At 37.0% G+C, this 25413-nt stretch overlaps 1 protein-coding gene across 2 annotated transcripts in view; it reads right to left on the reverse strand.

Moving 5' to 3' along the window:
• MARCHF6 (membrane associated ring-CH-type finger 6) overlaps positions 1-25413 on the reverse strand; it is a 47984-nt gene that overhangs the window by 11816 nt on the left and 10755 nt on the right. For both annotated transcript variants that reach the window (XM_068162010.1, XM_068162009.1), the window contains exons 4-19: positions 24708-24851; positions 20839-20911; positions 18924-19092; positions 17364-17556; positions 17011-17072; positions 15034-15066; positions 13373-13424; positions 9518-9576; positions 8835-8915; positions 7997-8065; positions 7807-7881; positions 6968-7102; positions 6365-6484; positions 4161-4261; positions 3388-3525; positions 2244-2445 (exon numbers count right to left, since the gene is read on the reverse strand). In XM_068162010.1, the coding sequence (XP_068018111.1) occupies positions 2244-2445; positions 3388-3525; positions 4161-4261; positions 6365-6484; positions 6968-7102; positions 7807-7881; positions 7997-8065; positions 8835-8915; positions 9518-9576; positions 13373-13424; positions 15034-15066; positions 17011-17072; positions 17364-17556; positions 18924-19092; positions 20839-20911; positions 24708-24851 (1706 nt within the window). The remainder of the gene's footprint in view (positions 1-2243; positions 2446-3387; positions 3526-4160; positions 4262-6364; positions 6485-6967; positions 7103-7806; positions 7882-7996; positions 8066-8834; positions 8916-9517; positions 9577-13372; positions 13425-15033; positions 15067-17010; positions 17073-17363; positions 17557-18923; positions 19093-20838; positions 20912-24707; positions 24852-25413) is intronic.

The following is a 25413-nucleotide window of genomic DNA, read 5'->3' on the forward strand; positions in this document are numbered from 1 at the left end:
ACCAGTGAGATATCATGTGTTTGAGATTGTGCAAGTGCTTGTCATCTCTTGATGAAAACAATTGAAGGAAATTCAGTTAAATGTGTTTTTATGTCTACATTCTCTAAAAAAACACAACCAAACAACCCCTCAAAAACCCCCAATTTAAAATGTCCAGACAAAAGTAATTAGACCAGCTGAATATCAAACTGCTTATCACCAGTTCAAGGTCAGCACCTCAAATTACTGTGATCTTAGAGTACGCAACGGTTTGAGAGAAGGGCACTATGCCAGCGCATATTCTTGTGGCAATGGTAGCAATAAGCGGTGTGAGCAACCTGGCAGTATAAACTTAGAGCCTGACATGATGGTAGGCCATGCTCAGCATAAGTGCAGAAGTAGCTAGCAGTTTAGCAAAACAGTGCTGTGCCTGCAGCATGTAACTAAAGCAGGGCACTGGTAGCTATAAACACAGAGTTATCTGGGAATAACAGGACGCACACCTGCATCAACCACCTCACGTGTTATTAGTAGTTTGACCAATGATCTATAATAGTACAATGTGTGGCCATTCGTGGGGAACCAATGAAGCTATGCCAACAATGCTCTCCAAGTCTATATAAGCTGTAGAGGTTTCCTTAATAAAGGAACAATACTAGATCATATTGGTTGTTCGTACTGACTCCATTCTCCGTTGCTGACATATTCTTATCCAGAAGCATCCATGAATGAAAATAACCCATGCAAAGGTAGTTCTAGAAAGGATTTAACGAGCCCCTTGTTTAACACACCAGTTCCTTGAAAGCAGCATGTCCACATTACAGCTGTTATATATTCCCAGGTCATGGGAAAAGAGATTCCACTTGTCATTACCTTCATAGCAAACAGGGAACTGATTTCAACTAACCTGTCATCCCCACTTCATATGAACTTGACTCAGTCCAAGTGAAAATGTCACAAGTATAATATCTGCTTTTAAAAGAATACTATAAAGTCTTATCTGAACTTTCAAATGCTCAGATAATGTTTTCTGCATATTACCTCAGTTTTCAGCTAGATCAGTTTCCTGTTCCAGCTTACTGTCTGTTCTAGCACAGGTATTCATGCTAAAAAGGGAAAAAAGGAGCAGCAGTTACCATGGAAAGAAAACTGGCACCGCTCCTTTCAGCAGTAAGGGCATATTTATGCTAGACTGAATTGGTCTCAGAGTACGCTTTGACTTCCTGTTATGACCAAACTGAGGTAGCAGCAGTTGCTATGAGATGGGCAAATTCATTCTGCTTTTCTAGCCTATCATCTCTGAGCTACTTCCGCTGTTGCCTCTACAACAACGCTGAAGGACAAAAATCCTTGTAGAAAGCCATTTTAAAGGGTAAAAGCAGTAGTGGAGGGAAACTCCACTCCCCACCCTCCTCCAAAAGCCCCAACTTCAAACACTCAGAAGTTCAATAGTTGTGAAAGCCTAAAATACATTCAAATTTGCTTTCTGTTCTGAGATTTCTAGGGAAAAAAATCACTTTTCTGTGTACTTTGTTATGAAAATTCTGCTGTATTTTAAGCATTTTAAGGAAATTTCAGAAGCAAACCTACACCCAACTTTAGCCTTTACTACCATTCTTAAGCTACACCTGATACCACTGTAAATGAGCTGTGTTTAAGTTTATATTTGATTAACTCCAAGTTGTAGGAACAACAAAACAGCTTACCTAGTTTGATGTATATACTATTCTACAAACTTCAGCATTTGCCAACAACACTTCATTACTAGTAGTACGGGTTTGTATCTTTCAGGTATTATAACTCCTCTCTACGTTTAGTATAGGTGTGCCAGAAAGTCTCAATTTAATTTCTTAACACAACAAAAAAAGTTTAAAACACACTTCAGCTAGAAGGCAGAAGTATGCCCTCTTGAAATCTGTGCCTTGTTAGAGACACTACTGAACCACACGTTTGCTGGGAGGTAGTGCATTTCTCTCCATTACTATCCAACAGGCAAAAAGACGTGACAATACATAATACACAGCATATACAAGATCTAAGAATAGAATGGTAATTGAAGGTTGTAGGTGACAGAGTGAGAAAAGACTCTATGTAGGAGTAAGTCTGAAAGTCTGTTTTTAAAAACAGATGCAAACTACAAAACAAACCCAACATGATCCATCACTTGACTCTTCAGTGTGTGGGTCAAATCTCCCTCACAAAAAAAAAGATGCCCATTTTTCAGATGTGTTTCCCTTTTCCCCTAACACGTTGGGAATACATACCCTAAGTGGGAATTTTAAAGGCCTGCGGTAAGGCTGGAAACCCACAGGTCCTCCTTGTTGAAGTATGGCTTGATGGGCTGCATGAAGACCTTCTCCCACTACTGGAATGGCATTATTATTGCGAGCATGCTGGTTGTTAGGCTGCTGGTTTGCATTGTTTTCATTCTCTTCCTGGTCACCAAGTAAGTAAGAATGGAGATCCCTGTTAACAACAAAAATTCCATTTTTGTTCTGTTTGATATTAAAAACAATCTTACAGAAGACAGGCCTAATCAGACTAAGTACTTACAGTAAATATTGACAGAATCTTGATATAGTGAAGTAAACTATTTTCTGATAATACATCCTAAACACAAGAAAAATCCTAATGTGGATGCAGATTAGAACAGTGGGAATATAGCCACAAAGATCACTTACATGTTTGACTGCTTTAAAAACAATATCTGGTATTAAAGTTGTGCACATAAAAGAAAAACTGAATCATTATTTCTGTTTGTGTAAGCAGGCAGCTCAGTTGATGGCTTTTACCTTACTGCTATAAGTTTTATTGGAAGCAACTGTCTTCAAACCTAAACCAAGTCAGGGAAAGTCTTTCAATAAGATTTTAAATTGTTCATAACCTGTTTTATAAGAACATCAATCCCAGAAGGAGTCAATCTGTTTTTAAAAGTATTGCTGTTTCCTGCATATATCATTGGGGAATAGATATTTGAGTCTGATTAAAAAAACCCAAAACCCTATACAAACATTAGAAGTTAGTTTTCCTCAGCTTTAGTAGCAAGATGCATGCAAATATTCTATTGGCAGACAATTAAAACATTTTTACATTGCTAAACTAAAAGTGCTGAAGAGATTTCAATTGTTTTTAACAGCTGCAGAAGTTGAGAAAGAAAAGCCACTTGTATCATCATCTCTGAAATTCTCTTCTTGTATCATACTTAAACACTATGAAAACCATGGACAAATTAATAAAAAACCCTATAGTGATCTAGGAAATCACTACAGAAGTTTTTCACCACATTTATCTGTAAAATAGCTATTAAAGTTACTTGTTAGGGTAACTCTCTTGAAAGCATGCTGCTTTCATGGGAAAAGACTAAGCTGGACACAATGCTTGTGGTTGATTTTGGCTTTCTGTACTTACAGCAAGTACCCAGCAGAAACTGTCCATGCTCGCACAAGACCTTTCAACCACTGTCGGGTATGTCCTTGTTCTAGCAAAGCTGGAAGCACCACCTGAAGTAACAGGAGCTCTAGGGAAAGTTCACTTACTGGAGCATCACTAGAAACAATGGCAAGAGCAGGAAATCAAACAAAGAACATTCTGAGAGTAACCTTTTACACGGAACCATATTAAGTCCACCACAATAAAAAACTATCTTGGATTCCAACAGGAAAAATTCATAGGTTTTGGCAAATATTTTTCATTATATACAAGTTCAGGTGTACAAGCAATGTAAGAAAAATGTAAATAAAGAGGAGCAAATCACAGTCCCTGATTTAATCTGTTTGCTTCTATCATTGCTGTTTCAATTATTATTTAGAAACAGAAACAATGCTATGACTACAAAGATAGGCAGTTAGAGATACTCTTTTATTCCTGAAGCAGCGATAATCAGGAATGAATGTGAAAAATAAACATGGCAACAACTCCACTATCAAAAGCTGAACAGGAAGTGTTTTGAAGGCATAGAAAGAATGGAAAAAAAATAATTACAAAAATAATTAAGAATGCCTAGAAGCTGTTCTTAGTAGCTTTTTATTTCACAAATCGTATGATGCATCCACATCCTTTATCTGTTTACTTTTCTAGAACAATGAAGTCAATTGAAAACAAACAAAATATACCAAACCATGCCACATTTTTCTAGTTAGAGGGTGACTAAAAAAATTACCTTTTTAGAATTAAATGCTTACCTGTAAAGCATAACATTATATGGAAGGAAGTTAGGCAGGAGATACTTAATAATGCGTATGGGAAGCCAGAGCATGAGCAGTACTATTGATCCAAAGACAATCTGCAACAAGGAAGTTAAATAAGTTAGTGCAAATAGCAGAAATAACCAAATGCAGTTTCCCACTCCTATGCCTGACATGTTTCCTGTATGTGGTAGGGTTAGCCCAGGCTAACAGTTAAGTGTCTACCCAGCTGCTCACTCATTCCCTTCACTGGCTGAATGGAGAGGAACTAGAAGAAAGGCAAGAAAACTTGACTGAGACAATGAGAGAGAAAGTGAATGCTATGTTTGCAAGCAAAACAAAAAGAGGGATTCGGCCACTGCTTCCCATCAGAAGGCAGATGATTAGTGCCCTCCTGGAAAGCAGAAGCACAGCGTTAACAGCTGCTGAGTAAGACAAATGCCATAACCACAAATGCCATCCTTTACTCCTCCTTTCCCTCTCAGCTTTCACTGCTGAGCACAATTTCATAGGGTATAGAATACTTATTAGGTCAGTTTAAGTCAGATGAACCAGGTACACTCCCCTCTTAACTCCCAGATTGTTTGTTGGAAGAGTGAGCAGGGCAGACAAGGAAAAGCCTTGAACTTGTGCAAGCACTGTTCAGTTACAGCCAAAACCACTGTGTTAGCAACATTGTTTTGGCCACAAACACAAACCATAGAAGGACGTGGGCAGCAATGATGAAAATTAATTCCATCCCAGACAAAACACTACAGGTACAATGCACTGTGGCACAGTTCTACCTTCTTCCCACACCCTCCAGCACTAGCACTGCTAATTTGGGATTCCTCTCTTTTCCCAGTGGCTGAATTTTCAAATGCCCTGTAGGCATCTCAGAAGATCTTTCCATTTCCACTTCTCCACATTATTAATTAGATGAAGGTTCAAAGTTTAGTTGGGGAGATCAGGTGCATGAAAACCATGTGTTTCTATGAATCCTGCTTCCTTAATTAACCAGGTGAAAAATTAAGTACATTTTAAACATTCTTAACATACAAGTTTTTATATATATAAAGTATATATTATATATATATATATAATATAGATACACAACTAGAGACTAAGAATGCAAAAAAGATGTGTTTAACTTCGTAAAGAACAATCAAATCCCACTCTTCTTGAAACGTAATAGTCTGTTCTACAAAAATTTCTTACAAATACTGAGAAAGAAACACAACTTGAAAAGCATCACTTGTTTTTTGAAATGGTAAGCTGGGAACAATCACCATTCTGAGGCTCATATTCTAGTATGATGCTAGTAAAATTCTGAATTAATTAGTTAAGCAAATCAAACTGTTAAGTTCAAGTAACTGTCAGTTTCACCACAGTCTGAGAACATATTGCTAGGACTTTTATTAACAAAGCAAAATATTTGCTTATATTTGGGTCACTTGCTGCAACTCAGTTTCAGCCAGCATTATGATTATCTACAGAGAAAATACTCCGAAGGGTGAACAGGTCAGCTCCTTTTGTGTACTGAAGGGCTCTCTAATACAATAAAAATGCTTCTGTTAACTTTTTCTGCTCAAAGCACTTCCGGTGTATATGTACAGTATGTCAAATAATAGTTTCTGGTGTATCAATTTTTACGGCAGATGCGACATTTATGTTAAGACAAACTGCGACTCTTCCCTCACTGCATGCTAGGCCAACTTCAGACAAAGAAGCAAAAGGCAAAATCTTTCATTATAATCTGAAAATAGACAACACTGGCTGGATGAGCATAATCTAATCCAAAAGTTAACTAGAAAGTTATCCTACCCCTGCTGTACTACTTAAGCCAAATCGAATGCACAATGTTTAATCCAATAACTAAGTGCAGCAAGTGATTTACAGTATTCATAATAAGCATGTCTGAATGCACAAACATCTCTTGTGATTTTGCGTGAAGATGACATCACAGAAGAACTTGGTTAGGAAGGGACATGTAAAGATCAACTATTTCAACCCTGTACTCCGAGCACACTTGGCTCACTAGGTTGTTCAGAACCTTATCCTGAGTTCTGAGTGTCTCAAAAAGACCTAGATTCTGTTGACAACCTCTTCCAGTGTCTAATCACCTTCATGACTGAAATATTTTTCCTCAAACATACAGTAATGTACATCAGAATTAACGTAAAAATGCTCAAAAATTTATTTGGAAAGAAAAAAGTCCTTACCACTGATAAGATAAACCTCCTGAGATGTCTGTAAATAGGCAAGTGAATCATTTCCTGCACGGGATTAAAGTCTGGATCATTCAAATTCCTGAGAAACCATAAGACACCAGGTCTCAATACCTGAAGCAGGAAATAGGAAGGAATATGAGAAGAGAAAATTATTTTTATATTGTTTTTCATTTTAGGTAACAGTGCTGCAAGAAGTAAATTGTAAACATAACAGGGGTATTTGTTGAGCAAGGTTCAAGATGGCACAGAACTAGAACAAAGAATATTATCATTGAAAAGCAGAGAAGCAATAATTAATTACAAGTTTTAAGACTGATCAGTATTTGAAAATAAACAGCTGAGATGTATTTAGACTCATTTGTAGGCAACACCCACATTTAAGGGCTCTGTACACTGAAAATCTCCAAGTAAAATATACTCTAAACCATGATTTCCCACTGCAGTTAAGTACCAGCGTGGCCTTTTTTACAGAAGGCTGAAATCCAATATACACACACAGAACTGTTGCAGCAATACCCACACATGAAAAATTTAACTAACAGCTCAGCTTGCAAACTTCTCTGTTACAAACCAACCTTGTTCTTAGAGACTTACCTCTCTCAGTAAAAGAATGAAGGATGCAAAATAAAAGACGTAAACCATTCCGACTAACCAGTGCAGAAACATTGTTGTACCTGGTGCAGACTGAAAGCTCAATTCTCTGTCTTTCAAAGTGGCATCGAACATTTCCTAGAAAGTAAGTAGAAGAAAAGCAAAAAAAAAAGAGTTTGTCAAACCTCCAGAGTTATTAATTTTGTTCAACCTAGTTCATATACACTACTAGGCATTTAGTTTAACTATCTGCCTTATAGCATTTGATTAAGGGGGAAAAAGGGGCTAATTTAGAGTAAGAACAGAAAATAAAGACCAATTTCTGACCAATTTCTTCCTTCTGACAGAAAGAAGAAAATACTAAAATACACTATATGTAAGTCATAAATTAATTCAAATGAAGTTGCATTATCAGGGAGAAAAAAAACTGTCCTGAATTCCAAGCAAACACAGTATGTATCCTATCCAAAACAGAAAGAGGTTTGACAGCTGTTAAAATACAACATCATTACCATCATTACCATTTCACATAAGATGGCTAGAAAAAGATTATTTAGTACACAAGTTTACCTAAGTTCATTCAGAGATCTTGTGAATGCAGGAAAAAGGATTTGGATCTTTTGCAGTAATAGCACGTTAATTTGTATTTAGTAACAAAGGAAAACAAAATTAGCACAAGCAGTACCTGAAAAACCCCTTTACCTCTGAAAACACTGTTCATAAAACTAAAAATGCTGTCAAATTTGTATCAAAAACTCTCTTCTGATAAAAACTACTTTTTTTCCCCTTAAACTATAAGCACTGTAAGAAAAATATTTTATCCCACTTATTCCCATTCTTACCAAAGAGCATATATCCAGCCACCAGCCACAGATGAGAGGGAACACACCAATTTCAACCACCACTAGCAAGGAAACCTTTAGGGAAAAATGAGAAAAAGAACATCTTTCTGATTTAACAAAAATTACTATGACAATTACAATATAATCTTACATTGAGAGGTTTGTTTATCAGATGCAAAGCCAGAATTACCTTGACAACAATATAGCAAACTCCTAGTAAACGCCGTGATCGCTGGAACTTAACAAGTGCTGCCAAGCCCTGAATAGTTTTGTCAAGAAAAAAAATGAAAAGTACTTCATAACACACCAGTTGGACTAATATGAAACCTTGTATTATGTGGCCTTTAGCAGCAGGAAATTTTATAAAACACAAAAGTAAAATGGGAAGGATGTACTTCATGAGGGTTCTGTTTTCAAAACTGTGAATCTGTAAACCAAAGTATGATGTCCTGGACTGACCTCCCTAAACACACACCTAACATGAGTAAGCCCATTACAAAGCTGCAAGCCTATCTGGTGTCTTTCCTTTTCACGCAGTTTGAAAAGAAATTCTCACCTTTTCCAATAAAAAGATGCATATTACGGATTGAGGGTTTCTTTCGTTTCCTTTTAGGAGGAAAACCAGAGACACACCAATGAACTGTTCTACCACATAGGCACTGCACACCACACATTTTCATAATCCTATTTCTTTTTCTGCTGCAACTATGCAGCCCATAGCAATAACGTAAGGGCAGTGAGGAAAAAACAACGGTTCCACACTCATCCTCTTTAGAAATTTAGTCAGAGGCCTTCAAGTAAGCAAGAAGCCTATGATTTTGTGTTGTTAAGCATGTGTTGGTGTACTGAAGAATAAGTCATACTGACATTTAAATGCCCAAGAAAAGACCTTTTCTAATTTCACTACATGACTAGATCAAAACAGTGAATTCATTTCACCTACATCATATCTGTGCCTCCTCAAAACATAGTCAGAAAAATGGTTTACATGTAAAATTTGAACCCGGTAACTACTGACAAAAGGATACATGACAAACAATTAGAGTCACTGCTAGCAGAACATATCCAACTATCGTTGTAATCAGGCCTTCAAAGTGAGATGCTTGAACCTGGAGGGTAGGGTGAAAAAGACAGAAAAAAAAGAAAAGAAAAAGAAGATGATTGTATCAATCTCTCAGCAGATTACACCTCCTTTTTATATCACTAAGACAAACTCCAAATCTTGACTTTTCAACAACAATGACAAATTCCTTCATTTTTTACTTATTTTAAGAATCTTCATTAAGAACAGGAAATGTTTACATTTAGGAAGAAGTCTAACAACTACTGTCTTCAAACATGAAATAATCTCTCTATATAAAGCTGTCACCATACACTATCCACAACCTCCCAGCTTTCACTGTTAGAATCATATGAAAAATTATTCAGTACACAAGATCTATATCAGGAACAAGAGGCTGTTAAAAAAACAGCACAAAAACGTGCACTTTTTTTTGCCAAAGGAGGAAAACTCACTTGAAGGGGACATAACAGAGGAAATGGGAAAGGGTGAGATAATGGATTAAAAGAAGGATTGATGAGAAAAAAATAATTAATGAAGACATTTGAGGTTACTTTTGCACTCACAAATAGTGGGGGGATGCTACAAAAGTATTATGATTAAATAAACGGTGTCAGTTTTTAGATTGTGAAATTCTGTAACAGTACTTACATATTCCTCAAAGCCGAGGCCAACAATGGAGAAGTGACCAATGTGGTATGGACAAAATGCTGCACAAAATAAAGCAGAAAGAAGCGGGGGAAAATCCATGAAAACTGCTAAATGGAGTCTTACTTGCAGGATGGTACTGTAACAGTTTGCAGGACCGTACTGTATTCACCTTGCCACTTTTTAACAGACACGAATTACTGTGCAAACATTTGCAAGTGTTGTATTTCTATAGTTTTATAAACACTGAAAAATCAGATCATAACTCACACTGAAAGACAGCCATATAAACCTACACAGACTAAGGGGACAGTCTTTTCAGTTTATCTTGCTGCGTATAAATTAATTCAATGTCTCAGTCTTATGTACTAGAGCAGTACCGGTCTGATAGACTGCTGTAGAAACCTGGTTCTGTATATTCACGCTTTCCCATGCCTTAGAGGACTTATGTGGCCATTCTACACCTTGGTCAGATAAGACTTGCTTTAGCAAGGCTTCATCTTCAGTGCTTTAATTCTTAACAACACCGTGAAAAATGCAAACTCCTGCAGAAATCTCTGAATGGAAAGGATGCCCCCATGCCTGGAGACATTCAAGATCAGAACTGATGGGTCTCTGAGCAACCAGATGTACTTTGGGATGTCCCTGTTCACTAGAGGTCCCTCCCAACCCAGAGCATTCTGAAAAAAGGTGATGTTCCAGTGAAGGGATGAGAAACAACTGATAAGTCTTTTACTCTGAATTGGCGTGGTAAGCTCTGTCATCATTCCTGAGAACTCACTCTTGCCATTTTTGAGACCTCAGAACTAAACTGAAAAGCACAAACTTTTCCCATTTTCAGATACCTCTGTATTTTCAACAGGATCAAGTAGTTGTTTTAGGTCACTCTGTGGTCTTCCAATCAAGACAGAAAGGACTACAGAATTCAACTTCACTTTCCCACAGGAGTAGCAGGAGTCAATTGGAAGATTGGGGCTGCAGTAATGGCAATCTTTTATTTTCACCTATACTGCCTTCACTATAATCATGATAATCCACTCTGGGGACTACTGTAGACTAAAAATAGCCTCAAATAGAAAGTCTGATGATTTTCTCTCTCTACCTCATTTCCATAAGACCAACATGTAAAAAGAAAACTAGGAAAAGATTCTGCAGGACTTGCATTATTCTAATCAATGATAAGAAAATTTTAACTTGTGGCCTTTTCAGAGAATCAGCAGTTACTGGGAACAGCAAAAATGTGAAAGGTAAAGAGAGGACTCATAAAAATCACACTTGGCTCCTATCAGGCATCAGATTCATGACTGGAAGTCCTATCTTCTTGACAGTGAGATTACAGAACACAGTTCAGGTAGGGTTTTTTTTTTAAATAACCTTAAAACAGAATTTCTAATAGATGCCTTTTCATAAAGGTCATGAAGGTGTACAAACTCCTCTATGAGCACTAAAAGGAGAAAATATTAAGCCAAACTTAATTAACATGTCCAAGAAAACATCATAGAAGAATTTCTAGACTAGAAATTAAGGTTCTAAATGCTTTCCCCTTCTGTTTTATCTCCTAGAAAGTACCTCCTGTGACATTTAAACTCACCAGGACTGTAATTATGAATAACTAGAGATTCAGCAGCTGTAAATTAGGCAGCATTGTTTACTGGGATAGTTACTAAAAATAGGCTTGTGAGGGACAAATTGAATTTCAGATCTACTGCTCAACTGCTTGGGAAAACCACTCTCCTCTTCTCTCTTTCCCACTTGTGTTTTCCCACACCTACTGAAAACACATCTGTATGATAACCTGTGGTGGTTTAGGCTGGGTGCTGGCCTGGATGCCACTGCATAGACCAGACCTGGGAGGTCTCAAGGGGTGGGCCCAGCCCAGGGGGTGGTCACAGGCAGGTATTTCATTCCCATAATGCCCTGCTCCCCTATAAATTGTCCACGCGGGGTCTTCACTTCCTCTTTCGTCCCCAGCTGCAGCCTAGGTAAAACGGCGTGAGCCGCCTCCGAGGAAAGAGCCCTGGGGGGTTTGGGTGTACCCCCAGGTGGGGATGGGATGTTCTTGGGCATGTTCTGGGATCTCTCTCTTTGCCACGGTGCTTGTGGGTCTCTGTAAAGCTTTCATTGGTGTTTGTTCTTAAATTGTTTTCCTATTTAAACTTTCCATCACTTTTGCAATGCCTTTGTCTGAGTTCTTGTTCATGCCCGTGGGGGGGAGGGGGTTTGCCCCAACCCATTACATAACCTTACTAATTATTCCTATTACTTACTTAATTTAATTCAAGGATTTAGTACCCTCTCTATATTAAAAAAGCCTAAATTTTATAGAAGGTATAAAAGCCTCATTAACTTATGAGAACTACAGATTGAAATAGACTAATTATCAGAACAAGCGCAATTCCAGTATTTTCCAGCTCTCATTAGAACAGTTAGTTTTTTGTGCATTCACACAATACTTTATTTCTTTTGATCTGATTTGTTGCAGAAGCTAGATGCCTTAATCACTGGTTCAGTACTCTAAGCTTTATTTTACCAGCAAATTTTTTTTATCTATAGTATAACTTCAGTTTTTACAGCTCTTCTGCTGAGAAAGTCCACTCAAGAAAACAAACCAACACAGCCAATCCCCTTCCAAATAAACAAACAAAAATAATCCAAGGAAGTGAAATTGTTTCTGAATCTCTTCAAGTGCTCTGTATTGTTAGTAAAATGTTATTCCTTCTGCACAGTTGTGTGTAATGAACAAACTTGGGCACAGTAATCCAAAGGCTTCTGCTAGCAATCGAACAAGCCAAAACTGAGGCACAGGGGAGAACTGTTACTCTGCCATGTCACTCAGTAGGTGTCAGGTACAGGGGAGGGGAAAAAAAAAGAAAGAAATCCTTAATCATGGTCTCATGCTTCTCAGGAGGCTCTTCAAGAAAAACAAAACAAACCCAAACCCACCCAAAATGTCTAAATTTGTTTCCCCCACCTTCCCTCAGAGTGGAAATGCACATTTACCCTGCATATTGTAAGCAGTAAATCTCAAATACAAACTACAGAAAACCTCAAAGGGGAGCCTTACTGCTATTTAAAATAAAGCAAGCGTTTTACCTGTTTCTCTTAGGGTTCAAATGATTGAAAAATACACATTGACAGTTTGAGTATTGTTTTTTCAAGCTATCTTTCCATCCCTAAATATACATGGAATCAGATAATTAAAATATTCCTATCTTGTACTACAAATAGAGTCTTGTGAATATTTTTAGTTGCAGTTCAGCCTCAGCATCTACACAAAGGAGAAAGAAAAATACAGTAAAATGTGCCACTGATTAAAATTTACTGCTTTCTAAAATCTAAGTTAGTCTAAGTTGTGTGAACTAAGGAAACTTGTGTAGTAATTTTGGGTGCAAATGTAAATATGTTCGACAACTCCACACAGCTATGCTCATGTGTGTTTCCTCTCCCTCCTGATTTTGAGCACCAAAACCAGATTATTGACGGGAAAAGTGAATTAACTATATCCAGATAAAACTATAGGAAAAACAGTATCTTAGGCATTCCCAACAGTACTGCAATTGCTCAGACTCATTTCCAGGAGGTTCCTCCTTGAACAGTATGCCAAAAAAATACTGTTTTTTTTGTGATTTTGCTGACGTTAAGCTTTTGCTAGACTTCCTATTTTAAATCTGTTCACTTAAAGGAATTGAAATGACAAGGCTAGAATAAAAAAGTATTTATCATCGTAATTCCCAGTTTGTTTGTGGCTCCATTTTCAGATATCACAACTTATTTACTCTGAGAGAAAAGCTTTCAAATATCAACCTCCATTATCACTTCAGAAAGAAGGGTTTTTTTAACACTTAAGAGCACACTTACCAAATACAAGTATGAACAACGTATTTAAAGATACCACCCAAAAGACATGTTCCTGTAAGGAATATGGGGAGAAGAGGGAGGAAAACAAGGAAACAGTACATAAATGCCAGTCATTTGAAAAACAACTTTACTTTTGTTTCTACACTTCTTATTCTTATATGTATAAACTTAATTTCATCTGCCTTGTATTACCAGAACTTAAAGCACATTTCTTAGCTCTAATGTTAGGTGTGTAACACAAATGCCAATACCCACAGGACACATCATGAAAGCATCTGTTTACACTTAAGGACATTTAAATAAGATCATTTGTGTTTCTCTTAACACTGCTGATCTGTAAAAATAAACTTTTATTTCAAAATCAATATAAATAGTACCAACCTTCAAAGTACTTACACGAAGTGAATGTATTTGTTTTACAAACGAGGAAACATTCATACAAATGTTTAAAAGTAAGACTGTCCCAAGAAACACCTCAAGAAAACTGACAGCCCTCACTAGAAATGACAGAGAGCACATCCCTTGTGTTTCAGTATTACCTTTAGCCAAGCTATACTTATGGCTAAATTCACACTATTTTAAGAATGAGACATTTCATTGAAATGTAAGACATTTTATTTCAAATGAAATACCCTAGTAGGTAAATGTCTAACACACACATTCATACTTAAGAACTCTATTTCTTTCACACATTAATGGAAATACAATTTATACTGCTATAATAGAGCAAAAATGCTTTTCCCCTTTAAAATACAAATGGCTTCTTTTCAAAATAACTGACCTGGCAGATCATACTCAATGAATGTTGGTGTGACTTTTGTTGCCATTAATTCTTTGCACTCTCTCTCCCCTGACCCTGAAGTCAGAACTTGACATTATCAAGTCAGGTAGGATGTGGGCAGCAGATAGCCCTCTTCATACAAACTATAACAAAGCCCACTAGAAGATATGCATTATGTATGTAAGAGTTAGGGAGATAATCAACACAGGCTCACCCACAGAGAAGCGTTAAAAAGCAAACAGCCTTTTTCCAGGAGCACTTTGCTAAATTACTGTCATAAAATATTTTTGGAACCAATTTAAAAGATGTGCACTCCATAAGATAGGCTGAATAAGGTGGAGATGTCATTTTTTTGACATATATAAAAAGAGAAAAAATTTGATATTGGTATCAATTAATGTAATACTGAAGAGGGGAAAAAAAATGAAGGGAAAACGAAATAAACTCCCAAATCCTAATGAAGTCAAGAAAAAAACAACCACCAGCTGAACATTTTAAATTCTGAAATCTAGTCTACACTATACATTCACTAGTGCTGTTCTGGTAGTATTAGGGCAAATCAGAGACTCATGAATGAAGACAGTATTTTGAGAATGATAAAGACTTAAGGCTAGGTATTTTCAGCGTATGCTTTCCTTAAGTGTCTAGATTTTATTTACAGTGGAGGGTGTGATCCAAAGTTACCCATGCATTTTAAGAAATTCCACTTTTATGCTAGACACATACAACTCTGAAATTTCCAGAAGAGACAGTTTGCTTGAACATGACATGATATGAAAGCCTCTTTAAAAGGGAAGTCCCTGTTTTTATAACTGTAAAATCTACAGTTGACTTAAAAAAGCCTTCTACAGAAATTCTTGAAATGAAGGATTTCACTTACCAAAAAAACCAAAGATCCATCAAGTCCAAGCATCTGTGAATAAAGTGGATTTTATTTACTCCTCAGAAAAACTAAGCAACAGTATCTATAATAAGCCTCATGCACACCAACTTTTAATGTTCAATACCATCAAAAGCTTTTTTTAGTGCTCAACCAACAGAATATGGACATAAATTCTTAAAGGTAAGGATAGAAGCTAAGTTCTCACTGCTGTAAACTCTGTTCACAGTTAATCAAAGGCAGTGAAACACATGGAGTATCTTAATACACATGTATTTATAGGTGACAAACCAAACATATGAATCAATTCATACACTATACCTCTCCAAGACTTTGAAGACTGTGAAGATTTTCTATGTGCAAAAGATTTTATCAACTGAACTATTATGTAAAAACAGGTTTAAAGAAAATACTGAAATACAGACTTTTTTTCCTTCCTAATTGTGAGGTTTATGCTGCACTGAGGGAAACTGAAAGTTACTATTTTACCGTTGAAGTATAAAGCCAACTAGTAACAGAATAATGTTGCTATGCTATGCTGTATGTTGTTTCAGTTTAGAACAGAATTGGCTTCCAGCTAGGGAAGACAGGAAATAAACCTCCATGGCCCTGAAGAGATGCTATGGAAAGCATCCACAGAACACCCAAAGAGTACAAAAAACCAAACGACCCACTCCACCCCGCCAAAAAAAAAATTAAAAGCCCTTCTTTCCCCCTCACTTCAAGAGTTTATTATCATTTTAATCCAGACACCCTTACTTCATGATCACTCCTGTAGAGTACCAGGTTGAAGGCTATGTTGAGTGCTACAGACAAAGCTGTGCTTACTTTACAAAGTAAACCAAGGCGCAAATGTTTCTGAAAATTCAGAAAGCTTGCACACGCTGTTTTCACAAAGTGAAATAGCAGAAAAGCCTACCCCGCTTCTGATAATAAATGCCAACTAGGTATCTACAGCTGATGCCAGCACAAAGGACTCCAAATAGTTATGAGAGTTTCCTGAAACTGATTCTTTATTTATGGAGAAGCCTCAACATATTTTCAATCACAAACATTTTCCAGCACATAAACTGGTTCAGAAATAAACATGTTCATCTCGAGATACAACAGAATGGTTCAGAAACCTGAACCTATTTGTGTCCTTTTTCACTATGTATCTTTCAAAACAAAGAAATTTTCACTAAATGCAAAACAAAGACTGAGACCTGTCCCTTTGTGACAAAAATAGTTTCTACTACTCTGCAATCAAAGCAACAACTATATCACAGCCTAGAAATACAGTGCCTAGGACTCTCAACTGTCCACCATAGGAATTGGTGGCAAATCACATGAAGCTGCTGTCTACCTTCAGATAGATTTTGCTGCATGAAATCAAATGTTGTCTTCTAAACCAGCTATAAAAAAAAAATCCAGTTCTTTTTCATACTATTCTGATTACAGCATGCTTGCATCTCACGCTCCAACTATGGAATCTGTGATCCATAAAGAAAACAGGAACAATGTTAAAGTGCTCCATCATTTTTTAAGAAATAAATTTGTCTTTGCAAATATGCAAAGAAATAAACCAATGTGTCCTGTTCTCTTTTCTTTAGTTTAATGCTTTCATGAAGACAAAAATGAAGCATCAAACTAAATATAATGCAACATCCATGTGCTCCTAATCTGGCCTATCATCCTTGATGCAAGATGCAATTAATTTCTAAACCTGACACACTTGATGACTTCAGAAAAGTCTGTGCTAAAATGTATTTTAAGCTGCTACTATACTTCAAATCAAAGAAATGCTTTTTTGATAGTCAACGAGTAGCACAACAACATTTTGCCTTTAACACAACAACTTTTTTAGGTCACTACAGCCTCTGATAGATTTGGTTGCTGTTGTCTAGTGTGAAAACTATCCCAAGTCGATTTTAAACACAGCAATACTACAATTGATGAGTCTAAATTATTCTATTCAAGTGTATGATTCTTACTCACTCGCTCCCAAGTAAGCTCTTCTGCTGCTCGATCCCATTCCAAAGCATTCCAGTTCATGTCATCTGAGGAGATAACAGCCATTTTTACAGCTGCTAAGACTCACCCAAACCAAGATGTAACCACTCCTTGCTATGTTTTAAATTAACAGAAAAACTCAGGTCTATAACATTCAACTCACAACTGCTGATAGCTATTCAGGAAGTAAATTCTTCAGCAGTCAAAGGGAATATATGAGTTTTGCAAAGCTTAAGTGGGACTTTACACAGCTTCTTTGAATTATGACAGTCCTATTTTCAATGGTTTAAGTTGTATTTAAAAGAACTAGAACATTACTGTTTTGAGTCACCTGTTACCTTGTGCTCCATTGTTTGCATCTGCTGCATCTTCTACTACAGCATCTTCTTCATCTTCATTATCCTCCTCCTCTTCATCTACTTGTTCCTCTTGAATTTCAGGGTTCTCACCTACAACTACATTCTCAGCACCCGGGTTAGCAGGTTGATCAAGCACAGCATTTTCAACACCTCCATTTACAACAGCCTGAGCCTGCAGAAACAAGATTTAGTATTCAATTCAGTTAAATGGATCCATCTCTCCCTGTGCTTTTTATCTTGCATATAGAAAAAAATCACTATAAAAAAAGTTAATAATGTATTGTCTTAGATAAACATGACATTTTGGACCACTTAAGCTTTTACAAGAGGAAGAGAAATAATCTGAATTCTTCACAGGGTAGCTGAGGATGGAAAGGACCTTTAGTAATCGTTCAGTCAACCCATCTACTCAAAACGGTGTAGGTTACAGCAGGCTCCTCAGTGCTGCTACAAGTTGACTAGTGAGCAGCTCCAGAGACGTAGACTTTACAATCGCTGTGAGCAACCTGTCCCAGTGTGACCTGTTCCTGGTCACATTTACAGTAAAAGGAAACCAAAACACCACATCTGGGTTTTTAATTTGTTGTTTATTGCTGGTGTTTTTGTTTTTACTTTATCTCAATGGAATTTCCTGTATTTTAGTTTGAGCCTGCTGTCCTGTCGCTCAATACTACCAAGACTCTGCCTTATTTACATCCTCCTGTCAGACACTGATAAGGTTCACTCTGAGTCTTCCAAACTCCACACTTAACAGTTTCAACTCTCAGCCTCCTCCTATGTCAGATTCTCCAGTCCTTAAATTTTGGTTGGCTCTTCACTGCATGCACTGCAGCATCTCTGGGTCTCTTTTGTACTGGGGGAGCCTAGAACTAGATACAGCACTCTAGATGTGGTCTAACATGGACTCAATAGAGGGGAACTATCTTGATCTTATGGAAACTATCATATTAGAAATATAATTAAAGGACAAGTCAGTCATCAAGCCGAGGATTTGTACCTTTGTCCTTTAGAAAAAAATCACATTTATTACAAAACAAAACAAAATTTTCATTATTTCCCCCTGTGCATGTTATTTTTTTTATCATCTCTTCTCCTGCACAAGAGACTCCTGCAAGCACATGCATGTGCTTCACGTTTCAGCAAAACCCCCAGCTGCTTTGAGAACAGTGAATTGTTACTTCACAAATTACTGAAGTACTCCTGAGAAAGACCAAAAAGCAAACTGCATCCTCACTGATTGTGGCTAACAATTCAGCTTTACATGTACAAAATCTTAAGGGTAAGATATTAAGATGAACTGAACAACATTACAGTTAATTTGCAAAAACTGTATTGCAATAATTCCATTAACATTCCCCTTTATAAGACTTCAAAAACTTAACAGTGCAATAACTGAGTTTATATAGCAACATATTCAACTGCTGCTAATCGAAGACACCCTGCAGTAAGATAACATTACTGCAGGGTTCTGATAATGTATTTATTCATGAAAACATATTTTCTGAATTTATCATCAACTACTGAGCAATTAAGTTTGACCTCATTTTGTTGACCAACACCATTGAGTGGTTGTTGTTGATTTTGTTCCAGCCACTGTGGTGCTCCTCCATGGACGATCTGTTCACGCAGCCAAACTAGGCTTATAAATGCACACAGGGTGCACGTTACCACAAAACATCCCTGCAAACAGTCAGCCAGTAAGTTCTCTCTGTTAAAGAACGAAAAAAACCCAAACATTAATGACAAATAATTTAGCTAGTAAGACTAAATTCAGTTGTTTACCACAAACAGATCCACATAGGCCAAATCAACAAATCAAATGGGTATTTGTGCAAAAAAAAATAATAAATAATTTGTGTCTAGGTGAGGAAAGTACAGATACATAAATGTTATGTCATTGAAAATCAAATCAGATCTGTTGCACAACAGTTTCTTGTTGGAAGGCTGTATGTACCCGTATACAAACGGCTCTAAGGGCCAAGACACACAGATTTGGAAAGTTTTTATTTCCTTCTGGTTTGATTTGTAAAATTAGTACTGTTTAAACACAAATATCCCTGAAAAACAGGAGCTGACTCAGCATGAAGAAAAGCTTCAAGAGCAGTTGAGGAAAAATAATGGAGAACAGCAAAGCAAACACAAATAGTTGCTAAGTAAATAATTTGTTACAGTAAAAGGCCTGTCTAAATGGTTAGACGCCTAACATCGAATCCACTGAAACATTCTATCTGCTCAGCTGCCCTGTTATAACATGCCCTAACCAAAAGAACAGAATTGCAGTTTGCCTTCAACTGACCTACATTTTGGGTTGTCTTGTACCTCAGTTATTATCTCTGTACTTTAAAAATCCCAACCTGCCAAGTCATACGTAACTGTAAAGCAGCAGCAGAACAAAGTTTGGTTAGACAACTGAAATTAGGCTTTCATGCAATGCAAGGAATATTTAAATTGGCTTAATTTCTAACTCTGGGTACTCTCTCCTACTTGTTTGCCACCTTTGCACTGCTCCTTGATCACAGTGAATTTCCTCACAAAACCAACTAAAATATGTTCTTTAAAACAAACAGAAAATATGCCAGCACAGCACTCTGCCACCCCCAGAGAAGTACCAGTCTGGCTCTCCAGGCAGGTACTCTAGGTTCACTTGCCTCAGATTCTTCTCAAAAAATAAACCCAAAACCTACACTTACTGGGAGACAACAGGAAACATACTATTACTAATTTCAAGTGAGCATCTCTCTCCATTAATAAAAATTAATTACATGTAACATGACCTGGTGTCTCCAGCCAACATTGATCCAAACTTTGCTTGGTGTGCAACTGATTCTACTCAAACTGTTTCAGTTTCTCAAGCTCAAGATAATGGAAAAAAAGTCACAACCAGCCAGAAACTGCTGTGTTGGCATTTACTGATTCTATAAGTAAAATTGGTTTAAAAAGACAAAGACAATATTCAGCAGCAAATGGTATTTGAAGCAGTAAAATTTAAGTGTCAGCTAGGAGGCAATCCAATAGAGAAAAACAAAATCCTATCACACAGAAGACTTGGGATGGATAAAATTAAATTTGAAGTGTAAGAATGTAACAAAAGCAAACAATATGTTGTGGTATTAATATGTGAGCAATCCATGTTAACAGTCTACCATGGGGCATCTGATTTAAACTCTAATAAATTTATTATTGTCATTTTGCAGTCTAAGTTTTATTGACATCAAACAAATCTTCATTAACCAGGGCCTTCCATTTCCAAAGATCCTGAACAACAGAACTTCAAAGCGAAATTGTTTCTGCTGTAATACTGTTGGTCATACATTTCACTATGCAAAGATTAACAGCTGCTCACACAACATGATGGAAAATAACAAGTGTAATTGGAAGAAAGGGACACTAAATTCCAAAGCAACCATTTTTGCAGACTAGAAAAGCTATTGTATAAAACTGTGCAAGTACTTACGTTGACAGAATATCTAATGGCAGTGTCAGTAGTGAGCTCACAGAGCCAGTAAACAAGCACTTGTAGATACGACCTGCATGAAGAAACAGAAGTGTTGTATAAATTCAGTTTTGGTTAGAGATTCATGTGGAATGGACCATAGGTAGCATCTTTTCACCTGGCACCCTAACTAAATTTGTGACAAAGGAAAAAAAACCCAACTTTCAGTGAACTAGCTCAACTCAAGATCACATACAATCATGCAGAGCACAGCTGCCTTTATATTGGCTGATATTCCTGATAAAGTATACATTCTTGCCATACTAGGTTAGACTCAGGATTAATGAGTACCTGTCTCCAGCACTGATCACACCAAAAGACGCCCATGACAAACACGGAAACTGGTTAAGAGATACTTGCAGCAACACTTCCTTAGTACATTCTCATATGCTTCACACACAAAGCAACTCAGTTTCTGTGCAATATCATCTCCGTGGTAATAATTTTTTGATGGATTCCCTCTGGCCCCCATTTATCTGTTCAATCATATTTTGAACCTATATAAACTTTGGTATTATAACACCTAGTAGCAAAGTCTCACCACTTCATTATCTGTTTTAAATAATAATTTTAGGGATTAGTACTTGATGCTAGTTAATGTTTGACTTTGCCCGTGACTCTTAGGTCATACCATCTTTAAAGTAGGTTAACAATATATATAGTCTGCTTCAGAAAATTAGGTTCAGATCCATAGGACACAGATATTCAGGACAGGGTAAGGGAACAATTGAAGAAGCTGTAAACAGAAATGCAATTTCTAAGATTCCCATTCCATCCTTTAGGGAGACACAGAAAACATTCAGTCACACTGTAGTCAGTACTACTTATGCATTTTTATGTTGTACAGTCCTGAAGCAAATCTAGCAATGTGATCCTCTGCTGTCAGCTTCAACAGTTTTTCTCTGCCTACTATCTAGCAACAGAGTGGGGAAACTTCAAAGAAGGAAGATGGCCGCAAGTGTGGCTGAGCAGAAGAGCTTGAAGAACACAAACCCTTTAAATTCTGGATACATTACACCAGTAAGAATCCACTGTAATAAAAAGCACTGAGATTTGATGGAGTAGGAAGACAATGCTATGAGGATAGGCTGAGGAAGCTGGGGTTGTTCATCCTAGAGAAGACAGGACTCTGGGGGGACCTTATAGCTGCCTACCAATACCTGAAAAGATCCAACAGGAAGACTGGAGACGCACTTTTCGTAAAAGTTTCAGGTAATAGGACATGAGGGAATAGATTTAAGATAAGGGAGAGTAGGTTTAGACTTGATCTTAGGAAGAAGTTCTTCAGTATGAGGATAGAATGGGTTGCTCAGGGAGGTTGTGGATGTCTCCTACCTGCGGGTGTTCAAGGCCAGATGGGATGAGGCCTTGAGCAGCCAAGTCTAGCTGAGAGGCATCTCTGCCTATGGCAGGGAAGTTGGAGTACATGCCCTCTAAGGTCCCTTCCAACCTAAGCCATTCTATGAGTTTTGTTAAACAGAATCTCTAAGCAAGCTTGTGTTATTCACAGATTTCACTTGCTCACACTCATACAAACACATGTATGCCAAAGTGATCTGGACAGGACCACTTGTGGACAACACTAAAGACAAAGGATATCAGTTAGTAAATCCTCATTATGTTTCTTGGATTCTTCTTGCTTGGTATTTATGAACAGATTTTAGACGTGCTTTTCATACTTTTCATGAGTGGGTGTCATTTGGGATCTTTCCATCATTGTTTTGTTTCATTCCTCTTGAGTCTCAGGCAAAGTAATTTACAGTTCTCCTGTTTTCCCTATCTGTATTTCTTATAACTCCAGTCTTTTCATTCATCCTCTTGACACTTCACCTTTAGTCTGTTTGTTTTCCCTCTCAATTTGAATGAAATCTCATATACACCGCTCTTTGTCAAACAGCAAACACTCATTTTAGCCCTTCTGCTGGTTCTTCTGGTGCTCACATAGGCAATTCCATTCATTCCTCACTCAACATCTATTTAAGAAGTTCTATTACAGATCTCTACAATTTTAACTGCTACACAATTACATGATGCAGGTATAGAACCATTCTCTTCAGCTATACTATTTTGTTTAAAAAACATGCCAACTGAATCACTCCAGAAAAATACATTCATGCACCACATCAGTACATGAACTGTGATATTTGAACTTTGAGATAAAGGAGGCACTTCAGACAAAGCCCCATTCTAGCATTTCCTGCTGCCTTAGTGTAAACAGCCACAGTACTCCTTTTCTTATCCCATGTACTGTACAGGTACATTAGGTATGTTACTCTAGGAATGATGCAGCTAAATACAAGTATCACAGAGAATAAAATCACTTTGGATCACATTGGCTCAATCCTAATTCTCTGAACAGATCATAGCAAATTGTACAGGTGGGTTTTTTCATCCACTAATGCAAAGACTCTAACAGAACAGGAACAGCGTATCACAGTGTGCTGTTTATACTGCACCTTTTTCTTCCAGATATAAAATAACGAGTAGAACACTTCCTCATGAAGTCAGCCACAATTATGTGAGCCATATGACAGGAACAGGGATGGCAAAAGATTACATTGAAAAGTATTTAAATGTAACAGAAAATTAAGTGTTAAAGGCATTTCATGTACAAAGACAAGATTTGTACCAAAAACAACAAAACAAAACACCAAAAAAAAAACCCCCCCAAAAAAAACCCCCACCCACCAAACCACAAGTAAGATCCTGACAAATTTCACAAGTAAATGATTTCTTTCAAGGTTTGTTAGACTGAATGGTCCAGCACTTCCCTATGCAAATACAGAACCCTTCATAGTACATTAATTTATGAAGGAATACATTAAACAGGGGCACACGTGCAATATTAGAGAGGGAAATTAAGGCAAATTAAAATAAACCTGTCATGCCTAAATCAAAATCATAAGTCAGCCAGATTGGCTTAGAAATTAGTATTAAGAACAAAAAGTCACATTTGTAGAAAAATCACTTTTTGTTGTTTACTCCATGTCCAAAAAAGCTTTTTCTTGAACTCTAAGTGCAGGCTGCAGTAACAGGATCACTCTTCTACAGCTGACGGCAGTATTGTGCTATTCTGCAACTAAGCCAATGCCAGCTACAAATAAATTCATAGAACATATGGAGAAACTGTCTAGGGAGATGCATGTACTCACTTCCTGCTTGTTCATTCAAAGGGTGCTTTCCTGTCTCTAAAGACACGCTCCAAATAATGTCCTTGACTGAACACGGAATCACTATATCCCTTTTGTCTTTTTTCATCTCCTCTGTAGGTTTAGCTTACTGAATCATCAACAGCTCTCTTTCCATTTGTATTTGAGAAGTGAATTTCAAACTGGATACTACAATAGTTTAAATGTGCAGTCTCTTTTTCTGTTAAATTTCTTAACGACTTACAAGCCTTTAAAAATGTTAACAGAAGTTCTACTAATCAATTTATGTATGACTGGAGGAATTTCACTTTTACTACTAAAAATCACACTGCATGTCATTCATAAATGGTTAGAAAAAACAGGGCAATTCTTCTATCCTAATACTAAACAAAGAGTATCATACAAAAGCTTCCATGTAAAGAAAGCAATTGAAAAGAGTAATGTTATTGGAATAATACATGTAAGGCCATTTTATGCACTTTCTCCTACCTCTTAACACCTTCCTGCTAGCCTAAGTTTTGAACATCAAGAACTTGAGTAGAAAACAAGTAAAATTATGTCTTTGAATTTATGATTATGTTTTAAAATAATACTAACAATAGTCTCACAAAGCTCTGCTGCAGGAAGTGGTGCATTTTCTTGCATATAGAAGTTACTACATGACAAAAAATGAATACTTACATGCAGTAAGAGGTACTACTCCCAACCATGCGAAGGCCACAAGTGTGTAATGAAACCAGTATCGTATTGCTGTGCCAATACTTGTAACCAGTCCAGCAAAGATGTCTTGGATTGGAAGCCGTGAAGGCATATCTGGGGAATAAACTGTGCAGAAAAGACACTTATAAAATAATTCATTCTTTAAAGAAGCCTTAATATAAAAGTTCTGTCAACTGCAAAGTCATTGTGTTGGACAAAATTTTGCTAACAGAATAAGTGTATTTTATAGATTCCCAAGAGACGACCCCAAACAAATAAAAAAACCTTCAGATGACACATTTATTATACTGTGTCCCAAACAGAATAGGATAATGGACTCCATGTTAGTTTCTAACTTAGAGAAGTTTCCTTAATAGCTTTATTTATTAACTGCAAACTGTAATTGCCGAAATAAGCTCAAGCATCCAAGAAAAAAGATTTGAAATCTATCAGGCCTTCTCCTCAGCACTTCCTCAAAGATAACCCTGTTGTTCATAAATATAGTTCAAGGTAACAGAATGAAGAACAAGAGCAGTTAGCAATTTTCCATACTGTCAACTTATGTGTGCTAGATAATTTAGACTCTACTTTGATAAGCAAATGCATACCAAAAAACCCCCAAACAAGTCCCAACTGAAGCACCACACAAACAGAAAAACTGAAAGGATGTGATTATGTAATCTACAGA

The sequence above is a fragment of the Melanerpes formicivorus genome, unplaced genomic scaffold (assembly GCF_026170545.1).
Source record: "Melanerpes formicivorus ecotype bairdi unplaced genomic scaffold, bMelFor1.0.p_v2 SCAF_61, whole genome shotgun sequence".
Classification (NCBI taxonomy): Eukaryota; Metazoa; Chordata; class Aves; order Piciformes; family Picidae; genus Melanerpes; species Melanerpes formicivorus.